This window comes from Odontesthes bonariensis, chromosome 9 (genome assembly GCF_027942865.1).
Source record: "Odontesthes bonariensis isolate fOdoBon6 chromosome 9, fOdoBon6.hap1, whole genome shotgun sequence".
NCBI lineage: Eukaryota > Metazoa > Chordata > Actinopteri > Atheriniformes > Atherinopsidae > Odontesthes > Odontesthes bonariensis.
The window spans coordinates 28,551,449-28,569,338 of NC_134514.1; the positions used below are offsets into that span (position 1 = coordinate 28,551,449).

The window sequence follows — 17,890 nt, forward strand, 5'->3', positions numbered from 1 at the left end:
TTGCCTGCAGTGGCAGTGACAGCCAACAGAGATAGTTCCAACTGCTGGTTCACCATATAAGCTGAATGTGTAGATAGGGCTTAACAATTTGCTATGTTTTGTTTTGTATTAGGCCAATTTATCTCTGTGAGTCTCTGACTCAGGGGTCCACATATTGGTTATGTTAAAGGATTAATTTTGACTGGCAGAGGGGCTGCAGCAACTGTCCATAAAAAAACAAACAAATAAAGAGCAGGAGTCAGGATTCAGATATTTGTCATAGAATAAGTCATCTGAAATGAGGGATTGTTATGTATAACTATATACAGTTAAGTGGCTGCTAACAGAAAGTAAACGTTTATCTTACCTGCCTTCTAGCAAGCGCTGAATCTGTAAGAGTAAGTGGCTTAATCAGTCTATCTACTGCATTTGTTTCCTAGTTGAACTGTAAAAGAGAAGAAAACCAGCTCTGGGGATGTATAGAAGTATATGAAAAAGATAGTAACCACTCACTGAATTATTCCATTGTCTTTTGTCGTTTATTGCAAACTATAAGTGATAAGAATATGAACAGCATGAAAACGGCAGTGTTAGTTCATATAAGAAAGGAATTACCCTACAGGGGACCTAGCAGCTTAGTGTGAGGAAGATGTGAAATAAAAATTAATTTTGAGGAAAAGAAAATCAGAAGTGTTTGTCCTGATTTCCTCGTCTTGTTCTTTCTGGGCATAGATGTTATGAATGATGCTTTCGCTGGCACTTTGCAATTGCAGTCCTGCAGCTTCTGTTGTATGTGAAGAAAATCTCGTAAATTGTAATTAACAAGTGGAAAAATGGGGGGGGGGGTAAATAATAGTCCCATGTTTGTTTTTTTGGGGGGGCTTTTATGCCTTTAATGGACATGACAGTTCAAAGAGACAGGAAGCAGAGAGGGGGGGAAAGACATGCAGCAAAGAGCTGTCTGATGCAGGATTTGAACCGGGGCCAGCTGCAGTGAGGACTGCAGCCTCTGAACATGGGGCATCTGCTTAACCCACTATGCGCCGACCACCCTGATAGTCCCATGTTTGGGAGGCAGGTCTCTATCCTCCTTCTCCAGTCCAACTGAATTTTGCAGTCTGTGTTGGTAGATGATGTGTCAGTGCTATAGAATGACCTTTTAGTACATTTAACCCTAATTATGGACAATAACCCTAACCACGTTTGTTTTAGCTCTTAACCATAACCATTAGCGAGTGGGAGCAAAGTAGAAATGAAGTAATCAGCTTAATTCAAGGATTACAGCAAAAGTAAATAAGTAAAAGAACTTTGGAAACGACTGTGCAGGTCAGGCTTTGAAGTTGTGATCTCCAACGAGAGGGCTGGGGGTTTAACGCCTCCACTGACCCCACCTTCCCATCATCTGGTATTTTTGGTCGTAGTAAGTAACAGGCATGTAAATGTCCAGAACGTTCTTTAGTCAACAAATGTCTTTTTAGAAGACTCTGCGGAAATTAGGACTGTCCACATAAATTAGAAGCAAAGGTGTGAAATTGCCTGAGAGTCATCTGGTATGTAGCAGTGCGTTCTCTCAAAGTCTTAATTAGTCATCCATCACTTCTTGAAAGGCAGCCCATCATATTCAGCTGATGCAGAGAGACAGCGACTCGTGTGAGGGGTGGTCATGTGATGGTTTGCATGAAATTACTCCTCCACAGACTCCGCGGATTGCTTTGTGTTCCCGAGGACAGGCCCTTTCGATCCATCAGTGTACATTCTTGTGCTTCTGCAAGAAATTCATCTTGTTGCCCTGTAGGTTTTTACCTTGAACATTATATCTGCAGCTAAACCAATCCTCAGCAAGGTCCCTCAGTGCCTGAGCTCTCTGATACAACCGAATAGCAGGAGGAGGGATGACCCTACGGGGCTAACTCAGAGAAATTCTTTGGCGAGAAAATTGAGGCGGTGCTGTGTGGGGGGGCTCCGGGCAGTGCACAATCATCTCCAGTAGGGGAGATGGATAATGCAGTGGTGCTGAAAGTTGAGGTCAGACTCGAGCAATTTACAGATGTGTTGTGACTCCCACTATATGTGGCCTCACCAGCCACAGCACGCTCAAGCATTAGCATCAGCATGTGATAGACAGCAGGTGCAGATGCTCTGTTTTTTGTCCAGGAGGACGGGCCTCATGCTAAAATAAGTATGTTCTAAAATCAAATAGTCTATGCAAACACATACATTATTATCATTACAATCATTATTATTGTTGTTATTATCATCATCATAGACCTGTAATCCTGCAATCAAGCTTTGGCTGATTTTCCGCCACATGAATCAGTAGGTCCGCGTCTGAATGAGATGCGGCCTCATCAAAGGCTGCGACTGAAGGCTTTTTGCTGACCATTACACGTTGTATTGAAGTGTTGAATGAAATGACCCAGCTCCAAAGCTGGAAACTGTTGCTCAGTGTGAATGAGCTGGAAACGGTGCCAGTTCTCCGATTCATCATGCAGCATGTTACATCTCCTCTTTTAAGCTCATGAGAAATCAATTTCATGGTCATAAATGAAAAAGTTTAACCTCTTCGGGTCCAGGTTTGTGTTTTTTAGCTGTTTGTGAGGCAGCTCGAAATATTTGAAGTGTGGCTTGGGAATATAACTTTAGCCTTGGGCAAAGTGGCATGTCGATGGAAAGTTTGAGGCGAAAAGAAAAGAGAAGAGGAGACCGGAGGCACATTTTTGTCAGAAGAAGTGGAAACGCACCGACTGGAAAAAGTCTCGATGTGATTGCAGGTGTTGAAACTTACAGATTTGAGGAAAAAATAGAACATTCTATCTGGTATCTCGATGAAGAAATCACTCCTTAGCAGCCATTCTTTTTCCTTCACACGTGAATGATTATACAAGTGCGCACAAAGCAATCAACACCAGAACTGTGTTTAATCTGCGCAAACACCCCAAGACTCATAGGACAAACAGCCTTTGGAGAACTTCTTTTTCTGTGTTCGCGGCAACTTCTGCAGTGTGTGACTTGAAAATCCTAATGTAGTTATCATAAGTTATGATAATGCAGTGTACATTGCCAGCAATTTTGTGCTTTTAGCAAAATATGTAAAAACATGTAAAAGAAACATAAAAAAGTGTGCGCTGATTTTTCCAGTATTATTTTCCCCTATTTAACTTCGAGGTATTCCTCCTCAGTGCCTCGTGTACAATGCAGGAAGCTTTGAGCCAAAATTTTGCCTCATTTCCTATTTCTGCTGACAGAAAGAAAGAGGTATGGAAAGCAAGAGGCTTCGGGCCAAGGTAGGGTATATGGCGTGAGTGCTTTGATATGTGATACAATATACTGCTGAGTATGTTGCTGGGAATCATCTTTCCAGCCTATCATGCATTCGGCTGCCAAGACTCAGCTCTCGAGAGGAATGCCAAGGCATGTGTTTTTTTGTGTTTTGTTTTTTTCCTTTACAAAGAAAACTGGTTCTCTTTTTATCTCTTGTCTGAGTTTTTTTTGTTCAAGTATCTGTGTGTATGGACATGTTTTACTAATGCAGCCTGCATTACAAAAAAAAACAAAAAAAGAAAAGAAAAGAAAAAAAATTGGATTGAAGGGGAGTCTGTGGCTCATTGTGGCTTATTGATCTTCTATAGCTCACGACAGAGCTGACTGCCATTTGTTTCCATGCAGGGGTTAGCTGGTGCGCAGTGGAGGTGGATGGAGAATCGGAATCCCATTATAGAGCCTCCTCTTTTTGAATCTGTTCTGGTGTTTGTGTTTCATAAGGCCGTATTGATTTTTTTTAACCCAAAAAAATGAGAAAACATCTTAGAACACAATTCACCAGTAAGGAGATTTCCAAATGACAGACAGCATTTAGAAACAACAAACATCCCCAACTGATTTCAGCCTCTCTTGGCCCTGATAAAAAATCCTGCACCTACGAGTTTAGCTAATTATTTTTTCATTAAAATAAATCATTCCTGCGATCCTCAAAAATAACTTGGATCTTAAACCTTTGCGTCTTTTAGCATGCGACCTGGTCCCCATCTTAACTTCAGCTGATGCTTTTAAAACTGAATACAATGAAGATATTTGAGCATCTTAGCCACGCACATTCTGAGGTGAAATCAACTCTGAAGATTAAGGAGAGAACTCAATTGTACAAGAGTGCCGTCGACTCAGCGCGTCATAATGACACCGAGATGACACCTAATGGCTCCTGGAGAGGTAAAAGTGCGGATCGGTGAATCTTGGCTGGCCACGTGATTCAGTAAACACTCACGATATGATGCATTTAAACACGCTCCCAAATGTAACGCATCCTCAAGATAAAAACACAAGCTCCTCTATCATTAACACATACAGTCAGGCATATCAGTCTGAATTCCCTCTGTGTTTTGTGCGTTTAAAGAATCAACAGCTGTCTTTAAAACAGAAAGTTAAAGGAAGAGTTCCAACGTTTTGGGTACCAGTGTCTGAGTGACCTACCTCAGCATCCTGTGCTTAGCCATCCTTACACATGCTCTGGAGTCCTGAAATGTTCTGGAAACCATCCTGAGCAGTGGCGTGTGAAAATGCAAAGCGTAGGCGACGTTCGCTCCTGACTTCTTGCAGAGATTTTCCAGCCGGCCTCGTCCAGAACATGCAAGTGAGATGATATGCTAACGTAGCAGCACATATTCCAGAGCATTTATCAAGAAGGCTCGAGTGAGTGTGCATACTAGTAAGAGTTGCTCCTTTATTCTCCTTTCTACTGACTTCTCCTCGTTATTGCTATTGTGTTCAGATACATGCAATATTGATATCGATACTTTATTGATTCACTGCCGCAGGGAAACCTACGGAAGCCCAGAGTGGACGTGGTACGTATAAACTTTTTTTGGATGGTTTTCTCGAGATAACGAGTTAATTTACCGATGGTTTTCGAGGCCACTTTTTCTCCCCAGTCCGCCCCTGTTTATATGTGTTTTACGTGTATTTCTGGCAAAGGTGTACCCATTTTTACGTCCCTTTAATTGAAAACTGAATAAAGTAGCCTAAGAATCAAACATGGAATGTGGAGCGTTTGTGTAACAATTCTGCTTGTGAAAATGCACAAAGCAAATCCCGCTGGTGTGACAAGCATTTCGTTTTCTCGCGAGAACGAGTTATTTATCTCGTTATCTCGAGAAAACGATAATGGCAACTCTCGTGCATCATTCGGTAACCATGGAGACGGCCTGGTCTCCTCAGCTGGTCACTGATGAAGTTGACTATATCAACAGGATCACTTAGGTGTAAACGCCTATTGAGCTGCAGTCGAGCCACCCGTCCCCTTAAATGACGCGGGCTGATATGAAAGTTATCTCTACAAGACAAACAAATTGCGAACACATAAAACACATATAAAAAGGGGCGGACTGGGGAGAAAAAGTGGCCTCGAAAACCATCGGTAAATTAACTCGTTATCTCGAGAAAACCATCAAAAAAAAGTTTATACGTGCCACGTCCGCTGTGGGCTTCCGTAGAAACCACCAGTTATGTATACAATAATTTTGTGGAACCTGAAAACTCTTGATTATGTTGTTTCACTGTATGAACATGAAACACTGATGTCCACATCAAGCTTTATCTTGCAGTAGAACATTGTTCACATCGCCAGTGAGGTGTCATGGTATCAAATAGCTAATAAACCTTGTATCATAGCCAGAGATAAGTTAACCCCACCCGCCAAGTTGGTGGGATTGATATGTCTTCAAGTGTTAATAAGAGACTGTCTGTAGATGTTTGCCAGTGTTTTTTTATGACATAAATATAACATCTTTGATAAATGCACTGTGTTTAGCATGCCAACATCGCTTAATAACAGCTATGAGAACTGGGATTGAAAAACCTTAGTGGTGGAAAAAGCAGAGGCACACTAAATGTCGATGGTCATGACAGGGCGAAACGGAGCTGAGATGCTGCTGTCGCTGTGACAGGGCACTCTCACTGCTGGCAGGAACAATAAAGACTGAGCTGCCGGAAGTGAGCACTCTACCTTCCCTCTGCTGCTGTGAGGCTTTCCTGTTGACAATTATACTGGCACATTTTTTTTTCTTTTATTGAATTCTGCACACTCCCTTTGGCAAATTGTTGGCTTTGCTATCAAAATGAATAGTTTTTATACAGATGTACCTGCTTCTTGACAGAGCTGCCTGGATACCCTTTTTTTTTTGTTTCATTTCCCCAAATTTAACAGATGCCATTCGGTGATAGCTAGAAGATTTTTTTGTGGCTATATTCACAACTTCTCCACCTCCACTTTACTAGATATCCTCCCACTGCAACTTTTATCTGTATCTTTTGGGTTATCATGCTACCATTTACACACATGTGGTATCTGGCAACCACGTACCAATCTTTGTGAGATTCTAAAGCAAATTCATTCAGGGGTAATAGCAATGTTACATTTCATGATTGAATCTTGATGGAAAAGAAGGAAGACGGGGGATACGATAAACGGTAGATTTATTGAAATAACAGGGAACTGCATGGGCAGGATTGCAAACCATGGAAAGAAGTTACAATAAAAGAACTAAAGCAGTAACAATGGGCTTACTGACCGATAGACTGACAGACGGACAGAAAGATTGACAACAGGAAGCTGGGAAACAAAGGATTCCAACAACAGCACCAACGATTTGGCAAATGACTGAGGTGACTAGAGAGCTATAAATACTGGGAGGGTTGATGAGTGGAGGTGAGTAATTACAGAAAGAATGCTGTGAACTAAGACTGAGACAACTGAGGACATCTAGGGGAAATGACAAAAATAGAACAAGAAAAACCAAGGACGAAGGGGTAAGTTGATAGAGTAAGTGTGGCTTCTATCTTTTTTGTGTGGCTTGTAACTAATAGAGCATCTATGCTGAGATGTAACTTTTTGTAATTAATTTAAAAATACAGCCTGTTTATATGCTTGTCAAACAAGCGTAAGTGCTAACTTTCACTGGGCAAATATGACATCAAGCTAAAGCTAATTCATGGCAGTCCTGTAGCTGCACAAACCTCTATGGTTCCAACAAGTCCTTAAATTGAAACGGTTGTATGAAGACTCATAATATCATTTCCTCATGAGAGCAGATGTCGATCTTACGTTTTTCATGTCTTCATGAGGAAGAAGGAGAGGTGGTTGGATGGAGCTGCTAATATAAGTGCTCCACTTCCAACCATGGGCCTTTGTGGGATGAGAAAGTAATACCAACATATATTCCAAAACTACCATGACAGTAGTCTACTAAAACACTTTTGTCAGTTTCTGGCTGTATTTAGACAAAAATATTACTTGGTTAGTGTTAGAATATTATCAGTGTTGGGTCAACAATACATCATTTTTACAAAATGACTGTCACCATTATGGATGCCATTTTGCTGGTTGTCTTGGTTACATGTATACACAGCATGTTATGATGAAACGCAGTCGCTGTCTGGTTGACTTTTGAAAATCTCTTGTGTTCACAAAACAACTTAAGTTGGGTTAGAAAACAGTCATAGCTCTAAAGGAAACATTGTTTTTCCAACTGGACAATATGGTCATTGTAGCCATTTTTACCCTTCACATGCAGTTGCTCTCACAACCGTAGACGCTTCCCATTCTTTGCAGTTAATCATTGACTGTATCCATCCTCTTGAACAAACATAAGATTGCCTCTTTTGGGGAGGACAAAAGTCTTTTATGCTTAGTTTGCCATTGTAAACCCTTGTGCTGCGCATGCTGGTCCAAATATTTTGCCACAATGTATGAGTCCTGGCATTCCGTCCTGTTACAGGATCCTAGACTTCCCATGATGTAATTTGATTTTTCATATTAATCTGTCACAATTGTAAACATCCATTACTTCCAAACTCCAGGCAGGCAGTTTGTAACCTGTGCCGTACGTGGTAAAATGATCGTCTACATGCTGAGAAAGCTGGGAGGACAGCACTGTTACACCATCGGAGTTCCTGTCGCATGCCTTCCAAAGTTTATCCAGAACCACAGAGGGCTGGGGGCCAGCATTGCTGAGCCACAATTTAGTGACGAGCAAAAATGTGAGTTAGTAGTGCTGCTTGCCATCTTCTTCCACTGTGCCGATCCCAATCTACCAAGACCAGAGATAATTAGTTTGGGGTCATAACAAGCAAACTTGTTGATGATTAGGTGTTGGCAATTTACAGAGAGCAGGTGTGCTGCTTGTTTTAGGCAAAAACAAACAGCAGTCATTCAAAAGCACGATGGTGACCCTGCCTTCCACTTGTTAAGTTGTTATAATCATCTGACCTGGGTTGATTAACACTGATTTGAAAAAGATGGTCTCAATATTTGTCCTGTTTAGTTTGATAAACTCCCTCTCACAAAACTTCAGTCTTAGCTGCATTCAGTTTCACAAACAGCATAAGAGAGCGAGGTGCTTATTAAGTCATTGAAGCCTATTGTATTGTAATGACAATGATACTGAAAGGATTTTAAACCTTCCTAATATCAACCTTTCCCTGAAAAAATGTGCTATTCCAGAAAATGAAGGAATCTAACTCTTTCATGGGCTGATTTCTTAGCTTGTGGGGAATTCCCTGGCTTTTTGTAATTATGGAACATTATAGGTTCCAGCACTGTATCCTGAAGTGATCGCAGACCCAGGGACAATGTAGATAAAGAAAGTGACTGTGAAGTTTCAGGATGTAGAAGAGCAAAAGAACCAGAAATTGGTTAGGTTTATATTGCAGTGGACATTTTGTAACTCTTCTTACTTTTTGACTTACTTTTTATCTGTCTTGTCTGGTTTAATTTTTTTCTGACACTGAAAAAAATAAATACTTTAATCCTCACTGTTGTAGCTTAGGGTCACAGACTGTAGGTTGTGTCGGAACATTTTAAATCAGGGTGTATAATTCACTGTCAGGTGAGTGATGGTGAGTTCAGGATTATTCAGATTTTGATATGATATGGAATTTAAAGCAGTTGTTGTCACCTTGGATTTTTTATTTTTTTATTTTTTCACCTTGTACGGTTGCATTCATTGTATGGTGCAAGACTCTAAAGTTAGAAGCATAAAATGAGCCGTACTGATGTTCCTTATTGTCCTTTCAAAAGGAAACAATGAACACAGAATATTTTCTGTCACTATTTTTTTGCCTGTAGTTTAATTTGATGGTTAAATATACAATATCTTGAACCCTAATAGAGCGTCACGGCCTCTCGGTTTGGTTGTTTTTTTTTCCTTGCTAAAAAGTTTTGGCTTTTGGATTATTGTGTTCTATATCTGTTTGTTTAACTTCATGTTTTATTTTCAAATTATTTTTCTTTTTTCATTTTAGTTAATTGCACTTCCTGTCCTTGCTTCATACCAGAGGTATAGTTGAATAGTAAAAAAAAAAAGCTCTTTTTCTGGAATTTGTTGGAAAGCACCTGCAGGTTAAGAAGGGACGGTCTGAGAAACTTGTAACGAGTTACATAAAGACCATGTCTATACTAAGCTGTGATGTTGGTCTGCTTAAACACTGACATGATGCTACATTTGTGTAACGGTGTTCACGGCGCCGTTTTATACCTGCACAGAGGGAGCTGTCCGTGGTGCTCTCTGCTTCTGCAAACTGATCGTTTGTTAGTTCCAACATGTAAACTAATTCCCGCCACTGAATTAATTACGTTCTTCAGCTAAAAAGCCTTCATTAGAAAGTGGTAAAACCAAAGTTAGCTTAACTGACGTATGAACTGCTCGAAAGGCATCGAGTTAGATTTGACTTTTGGTTTAAGTTTGAGATTCATCTGCTCTGTCAGATCACCCAATGTTTTCATGATGTCGTATATTTGACTTAAAGTTTTCTGTAACTTGACACCAGTTGTTATACTGTATTTTTACATGGTAAACACCTGAAAGAGTATGTATTTAACTGGACTGTATGACTTGGTGATCATGAGTCATTCCTATTTTCGATGAAGTGGGCTAAAAGAGAGTTTTGTGGTTTTTCTTTTTGGATTTTTCTGCACACCATCAAATCATATCTTGATTGTAATGACAGCTGACTCATACATTCAAACTGTTGAATGCTTTGCTTATTCTTTTGATTACAGGCGATTTGGAAGGGAACATGGAGTCAAGGAGTCATTGATTCCTTGAATTTCTAAATAAACCTAGCAGCTCTTTTCGTCATGCAGTCTTTGTGTCACTAACCCAATCCTTGGTTTTCCTTTGTCTTTATTTGGATACACAGATGTTGGATTTAAAAAAAAAAAAAAAAAAAAAAGAGCAGAAGAGCAGAAGAGCAAACAGCAGAAGATTTTCTGTATTTATACCAAACATCTATTTTCTTTTTTCTTTTCTTGGTTCATCTGCTTTGATTTGCAAGAGCCTGCGGCTTTGCAGTGCCAGAGTCATTACACCTAATCAGATGGGGAGAAAGTCAGGGCACCTCATAATGTGAAGGAACGGAACCACTCCACAGTGGCTGCGCTTTGATGCAGACCTGGTGTCAGAAATGGCAAAAAGGCCCTCTTGTGTACTGTTAACCACTATCAAAAAGATTTGTGTATTTGAATCCGGCCTTTGACCAATTAAGACCTAAAGCAGCCTTTAAACGAGAGCACCAGCACAATCCTATGTTGCATCAGGTGTTAATAGATGAGTGGAACACTGACATCAGCTTAACTAACCATGTCAGGCCATGTGATCTGACATGATTTCCTCTTACATTACATCCATCTTTGTATTCTAATGCAATTTCGTCCTTGGGTGTTACTTGCTTTCAACTTTTAAAGCTGAGAAACAGAATTGAATAGCAGATTGTGTCTCGCTTTTCCCTCAAATAATCAGATTTCCATTTTGCTGCAGTTGTTTCATCATTTATCTGTTCAGGCTGTGCTGCTCATCATGGAAAATGCCAATTATTTTGCATTTCTCCTCCAGCTGGATCATGCATTAGCACTGCCACAGTCCTGAACATTTCTCCCTGGTGTTTGGCACTGCTGCACTTGGAGCTGGAGCAGAGGGAATAGAGCAGTGGATTTCACCAATTAAACAAATTCCATAATAAAGGTGTTCTGGTTTTGATCTGATGGTGGCATCTATAAAGTATTTGGCTGTCAAATGCCGCAAATGAAGGATGGAAACATTTTTTTTTTTTAAACATATGTTTATTGTATATTTTGTTAATTTACAAATGGTGAACAACATAGAACAATAAGGTACATACAAGAAAAAAAAAGCAACAAAAATAATAGCAATAATATTTGTACGTTTTTGGACATTTTTAACCACAAAACAAAATATCATTGCTTGTGTAAGAATCATGGTATCAAATAAATCAAATAAATGAAAAATATGTGAATAAATAAATGTGTATCTACAGTATATATACACACATATATACAATATGTTAAGGTCTAAAGAGCAATACTCCTTTTGCTGTATTAACTTTCATTGTGCTGTGTTATTAGCTGTTTATGTGGTGTTCGCTACAGGAGGATGTATATACCGTATAACCCACAGTCCATCCCTCTAATGTTCAGCACCCCCCCTCTCCCTGTTCTTTCTGCCATACAAGGAAGATTTTCAGTTAAAACACATACACATATCTCCTCGATAACTCAAAGGACTTCAGAGAATATCTAACTAAAAATGTAGCTAAAAGGCATGTAGGAGTCATAGCTGTATAAATCTGTATGCAAACGAGTGCCTCTTCTCTCCTCTGTATAACCCAGTTGTCTACATTTAAAGTGGTCTTCATGCACATGCCTTTGCATAAACTGTGTGATCTCCAAAGATAGCTTAAACCTGCGAAGCTTTGAGGAATTGGTAAAAGGCACTGTCTACTGAGAGCCGAGCTCAGAGCAGCTTTGCGAGCATCTATTGTTGAAAACATTTTAGGCCCAACATTAGCTCCTCCGCACCTCGACCACATCCACCTGCACCGCTTCAACCAGGCTGCTTATGCTCAGAGCAATTAAAGTCCTGTTGTATTTACACCAGAATGTTTTTCTTCAAAGCAATATTGTTGAAATCCTTATTCAAATCGTGTGGCTTTTTTGCATTAAGTCCTATCAAAATGACCAAATTGGTCATGAGTTTAGATCCTTAGATATGAGCCAAAGAGGCATCCTCTAAGCGTAGATGTCAAATCTGGTCCGTAGTGTACTTATTTTTGGCCCGCGTGATAAAACCAAATGTCTATTAGAGCTGGCCCGACCAAACGAAAGGTGGAAAACAGGAGCTTTCTAGACAGATTAGACAGGTTAGCTGAATATGTCTTCACAAAAAAGTGATTATTATCATTATGAGCATGTGAAAACAGGTTACCCTTGAAATGGAACTCAGAAGGCTACACTGAAAAAAGGGACTTTTTGGTGAAGTAAACTCTATTAGAGTAACTGTCATAATTTCTACCTTGTAATTTTAAGATTCAGTAAGAACTAGAGCTTCTTAAGTAAAATTAAACATTTTATTAACGTAATACATGAATTATGGGGGAAGAGTAAGTTTTACTTAGGTTTCTTCATACAATTTAAATGTTTAATAGTTGTATGTACATAAACCTAGAAATACTACATAAACTTTACTCTGAAAGTGTATCGTTAAAATCTATTAAATTACTTCATAACAGCAGATACTACAGATATATAAAATTTACTTAAAATTTTGAGTAAAATGATGTTCCTGCCTATGAAAAACAAGTAGACTTTACTTAATTTGTTTAAATAAATATAACTTAAAACTTTGATGTGATTAAGTAAATGTTACTTAATATCTTCAAAACTGTTATGTTTTATGGTAAGTAAAATTTACTTGAGACTGGCAAGTGAGTGTTACTTAATATTGCAGCATTAAATATTACTTAAATCATACTTACAAAGGGTTTTTAAGTAAATCTTATGAGTTGTTTTCAGTGTACAAATAGAGAAAGAGGCATAAGATTTTTGTTTCTTATTTTATTCGAGAATTTAACACCACAGATGTATTTTTTATTTGACATTTGATTTCACGAGTATTTACAGTATGCTTGTTCCAGATTAAATGTTGAAGCAAAACTTAAATTTGTTTCCATATGAAAAGGTTAATTCCGTAATTCACGGATTATGCCCTCTAGTGTTCAATATAAGGAAATACTTTTTGTTTTCGTGGCAGAAGTTGAAAGGAGGATGTAAAAACTCCATCTGTTCCACAGCTTTCAATTATTTGAATACCAGTGTTGGCTAAATACGACGGTAAAGCTTTCAATTGATTGTGTTCAAAACAAATTGATCCATTTGACTGTAAGGCTAGTAGTCCGTTAACCGTTTGCTACCTCAGTAATCAAACTTACTGGCACACCTTAGGATCTCTTTCCAAACTCCACCTCAAAAATTTAAATAATTTGATATTCTCAAAGCAAATTCAAGAGGAGGGAAAAGACGTGCAGAGGTTTGCACATCTATCAGAAATGATTGTGATCAGGACTGAGATGCATCCTTTCTAAACCCGCACTGGTCATCAATGGAGCTCATTGTTACACTATGCATGCAGTTGCTCTCATGACCATTAGGTTGCTGAAACACATTTCTTTGTTTTTATTTCCCACATGAACAATAGGTCCAATGGGTCATTTTGGAGAGGAGGACAGTCTCGAGATTATGCCCTGTGTCTATATCTATATGCAGTCAAGTGGTCTAAATCTGACAAACAAAAATGGAATGGCAATCATTCACATTAGTATTAATGTGTGGTCTGCATCATATAAAATGCTAAATATGCTGCCTAAACTTTTACTCTGCAGTTCATTAAGCACATCTTGAAATGAGCACTAGATTATGGTCAATTAAACTGAAGCATGATTGGCAAGCGGTGAAATTAGAGGCTCTGACTGCATTCACATTTCTTGACAAGGACAAGACATAGGAGACACAAACCTTTGAAACTCGTGTCCTAGGTTAGGGGGAAAGTGGATGTAATTAAATGCCAAGCTGCAGCCTCATGGCAGTCACAGTTGTGTGGACAAGAACTGGTTATGTGTGGGAAAGCCATTCACATCTCAGCTTCGCCCTGCTTATGGTCAGCAGGGCTTATGCTCTTTGTTCTTGTGTTTTTCTTTTCCTTCTCCTTTCCACTTGATTTGCTCTGGTCTAAAAAAGGAGCAATGCGACATTGTCAGGGCCAACAGAACAGACTGCAATATCATGATGTTTTTACTCCACAAAAAGGGACGTACAAACGATTGTTTTCTTTAAACATTGGTACAGCAAATAAAGCAAGCTGATTAAATCTTTGCACTTGGCCAGTACTTGCATGTTCACCCATAATGATCTGAAGAACCGGTCCAGTATACCACTGCCTCTCAGGGGACAATGTTTGTAACTATGCCAGTATTAAGGGATGGCATAACAATGTATCCCACAGGCTGTTTTGGACCACAGTTTCTGAACATTTGACTGGTATATTATTTTTGAATGCGCTGCAGACTCCAGCCCCCCTCAGCAGGGCTTACAGCGCTCTGCAGACTGTCTTACACATGGTAAAATTGATCAATCATGTTTCTTTTTGTCTGCGACTTGTTGCTGTTTGTGTCTGAACCTTCATTTTAAAAAAAAAAAAAAGCCGTGGCCACTCTTTCAGCTCCAGCTGCAGCACCCTCTGTGAAAATGAGTGTGTGCAGGTATTGAAGGGTTTTGATCAGCTTATAAGGGGCTATGTAACAGTTCATATCCAGCCCAGCCTGTTGGATAATTGTGAAATGTAAACACGAAACAGAGAACTTTGTAGTCGTGCTGATGAACACAAATACTGTATTTCTATCATCCCACTCAGCACAACTACAGTAGGAGTTCTGATTCATGTGTTCAACACAACTTTTGTGTTGAGCCAAGGGGATGGGACTTGGCAGCCAATACTCTCGGAAAAGAATATTTGGATTCGTTACATTACTAGAGTGTCTGTTTTAACACAAATGATCTTTTTCTGACCAAGTATGTCGTTTTTCATGCCTGTCCTCAATCGAGTCGTCAGATCAGCGAGGAAACAGCACTTGAAAGTGCAAAGAGACTGAATCCTCCAATTGGCATTTCAAAGTAACCTTGGAATAAAAATGTGATTGTTGGAAAACAATTTTTTGTGTGTGTTGACTGGAATGCTCCAAGCTCTCTGACTTAAATGTTACGCAACAACCTTAACTCATCACTATTTCACGAAACGGAGCGACGATGTGCTCCCCCATGCAGTTATGGATCTGGTGCCCATAGAGAAGAATCAGTGGATTCACTTTTTGCTTCACTAGTTTATGTTTTACTGTGGGACCACTGGGAGCTCTTATATCAGTTGTTCTCAAAGCTATCCGCTTTGCATTTCATATTTATCATGAGCAAATAATGGAAAAAGATCCAAGAGGGCATCTGTTCACGAGCTGTGCAATGTCACTTCAATCTTATCTACCTTCACACTGAAGTTAATCTGCACTAAACAACGATTAACTCCAGAGTATATCCACCATAGAGTTTGTGGACAAATGCGTATCTGCCGGGCAAGAAAACGCCTTGGAAGCCTCTGCTCTGGGTAAATAAATGCCTCGAACACACAGTTAGTTTGAAGACTAATGATAATGACACTGGTGATTCCCACTGGGAGAGTCTCTTTATCGTAGGGTCTATTCTAGGGCGAGATAAAAGCTTGTAGTTAAATGCACATAGACAGCATGTGGTCAGGAGGAGAGGGTTTTCACCCCAATTCCAGATGCTTGTATCAAAAATATTCAAGATAAATAAACTTTCGCCTTTCATTACTTCTCTATTTCCCCGGGTTCCAAACTTACTTCACACTGCTTCTCTCAGTCCTCACTCAGCTGTGTCTCACTGAAAGGAACCTCAGGTGGTGCTGTTGTCCTGACAACCAATGAGAGGAGCTTCGCAGCCATACGGCCGGATAATATGAGAAAGAGAGAGGGAGAGAGAGAGAGGGCGCGTGCGAGAAACAGGGAGGATGAGGAGGTGGAGGTGGGGAGTGACTTTTCCAGACTCCGAACAGAAGCCCGCCTCTCTCTCGCGCCGCTGCTGGCTGTGCAGTCCCTTTACGCTGACAGTATTACGCATCTCTGGACTATTATAGCGCCCGTACTTTTTCGTTCCAAAACTATTTCACTCACCCATTCATTCCGGGCTGCTTTGGAACGTTTTTACCACCAGAAGTCTGGACTACTCCTTTCTCTACACCCCTTTCCCCCCCATTACTATTGGATCTATCGCTCCCGAAACGCGCGCTTCTGTGCTCTAAAAAAAGAAAGAAAAGAAAATGCAAGTCGGACGCAAATCGTGTTGGAGGCAACTGCAGGCTTCTTTTTTCAGACTGCTGTGTCTTATTCCCACAGGATTCCCCGTCCGGAGTGTGGATATGCAGCGGGCCACCGACAACATCACCATCCGCCAGGGCGACACAGCCATCATAAGGTAGGACTCACCTTCCAACTTTCCTCCCGTCTCCCTCAGCAGCAGCAGCATCCTCCTCCGGTAGTTGAGAAAGATACATCTGTGTTATTCTGTGTCGATTCCTACTGCCTTACACTTTTGTTCCCCACACGAGATCAGGCTTCGTGGGAATGGGAAAATAAATGGATTTGAGTTGATCTGCTTCGAACTTTTATCTCAGCAGGCAGTCATCGCAAAAAAATCGCGATCTCCATCATGTATCAGCAAAGTCCCTGCTGGGATTTGCAGAGAGTTCCTTTATTGTCTCGCCTCTAATCTGCCATTCTAATGTTATGAAGCTTGGTTTTTTGAAGGGATGATGATGTTTGGAGGGATTTCGTGTGAGCGCAAACGCCTCTCCTCCGGTGACGCACAGAGAGCCGCAGCAGTATTTTACAGACGCCGTTTTCTGCTTTAATAACTTGATTCAGGAACCCCTTCACGAGGCGAACAAAGTGCGTCACGGTGTCAAGAGATGCTTTTTACGTCCGCGGTTTGATGGCAAAAGACGGTGGATTGAGACACTTATAAGAGGATGATGAAGGGCAGATCCGCGCTGAGAACTTTGCAATTGTTTGTATCCTCTGGGGTCATTTGGCATTTGGAATAAATGAACTGCAATCCGTGTGTGTGTTGGGGAGGGGTCGCTGGGGTATGTGGGGGTTTGCAAAGATTCTCTTTTTGCTGACACTTTAATTTGAAACTCAAGCCGGCAAAATCCTGTTTGGTCAGTTTGTGTGTCCAAATAGCCTCACAGTCCACTTAATCACTTCTCAGACAATATAAGCTGTCAACTTTGTCATAGCCCACTGTGATGCTGCTGGGCAGATGTCACCCACATGATCCCAGACATGTGTTTGTGACAGGCTGAAAAAAAATGTGGGGGGGGGGGGGGGGGTGTGTAAGAATATTTTCTTTTAATGTAAACATTAAAATACCCCCACACCCCCTACCACCACCACGAGCACATCCTCTAAAACGGAATGCACATGTGGGCAAATCCACCGATATAATGGGCTGCGCACAGAACAGTCAGCCGCATTGATTTTCCCTACTCTGTTCATTTTCAGGCGGTATTTACAGTGCATCTCCCCAGTCTGGCCTAATGAGTGCGAGAATGTGAAATGCAATTATGGGATAGACCTTTAGCTCAGCCTGTCAAAACGCTTGCAGACACACACACACACACACAGAAAGAAAAAAACACACAATTTAGGAAATTTTTTCTTAAACATGTCCACATCTTGCATACAGAGAACCACCCTCACATACACACACACACACACACAAACAAGCAGAAATGAATCAGTTTAATGGATTCCTTCTTGGAAGCAGGTGTCATCGATCCAAGTGTCGGCTGATTAAATTAGTTGATTGACTCAGTTACTGTTCGGGTCACAGCTATTTATTTCACCTTCCAAATCCACTTGACTTTGTCTTTACTATATTTGAACTGTGTGGTCCCCTGTGCTCCCCAGAAGGTGATGACAGACTTTGACCCCCCCCCCCCCC

The 17,890-nt window shown here is 40.4% G+C and overlaps 1 protein-coding gene across 4 annotated transcripts in view; it reads left to right on the forward strand.

Annotated features, from left to right (window-relative positions):
* Positions 1-17,890, forward strand: part of lsamp (limbic system associated membrane protein) — a 605,659-nt gene that overhangs the window by 322,811 nt on the left and 264,958 nt on the right. For 3 of the 4 annotated variants that reach the window (XM_075473939.1, XM_075473940.1, XM_075473937.1), the window contains exon 1: positions 15,934-16,360. In XM_075473939.1, coding sequence (XP_075330054.1) covers positions 16,206-16,360 — 155 coding nt within the window. In that variant the 5' untranslated portion in view covers positions 15,934-16,205. Of the gene's footprint in view, positions 1-15,933; positions 16,361-17,890 lie in introns of those variants that run through there. The other variant, XM_075473938.1, reaches the window with a different exon arrangement.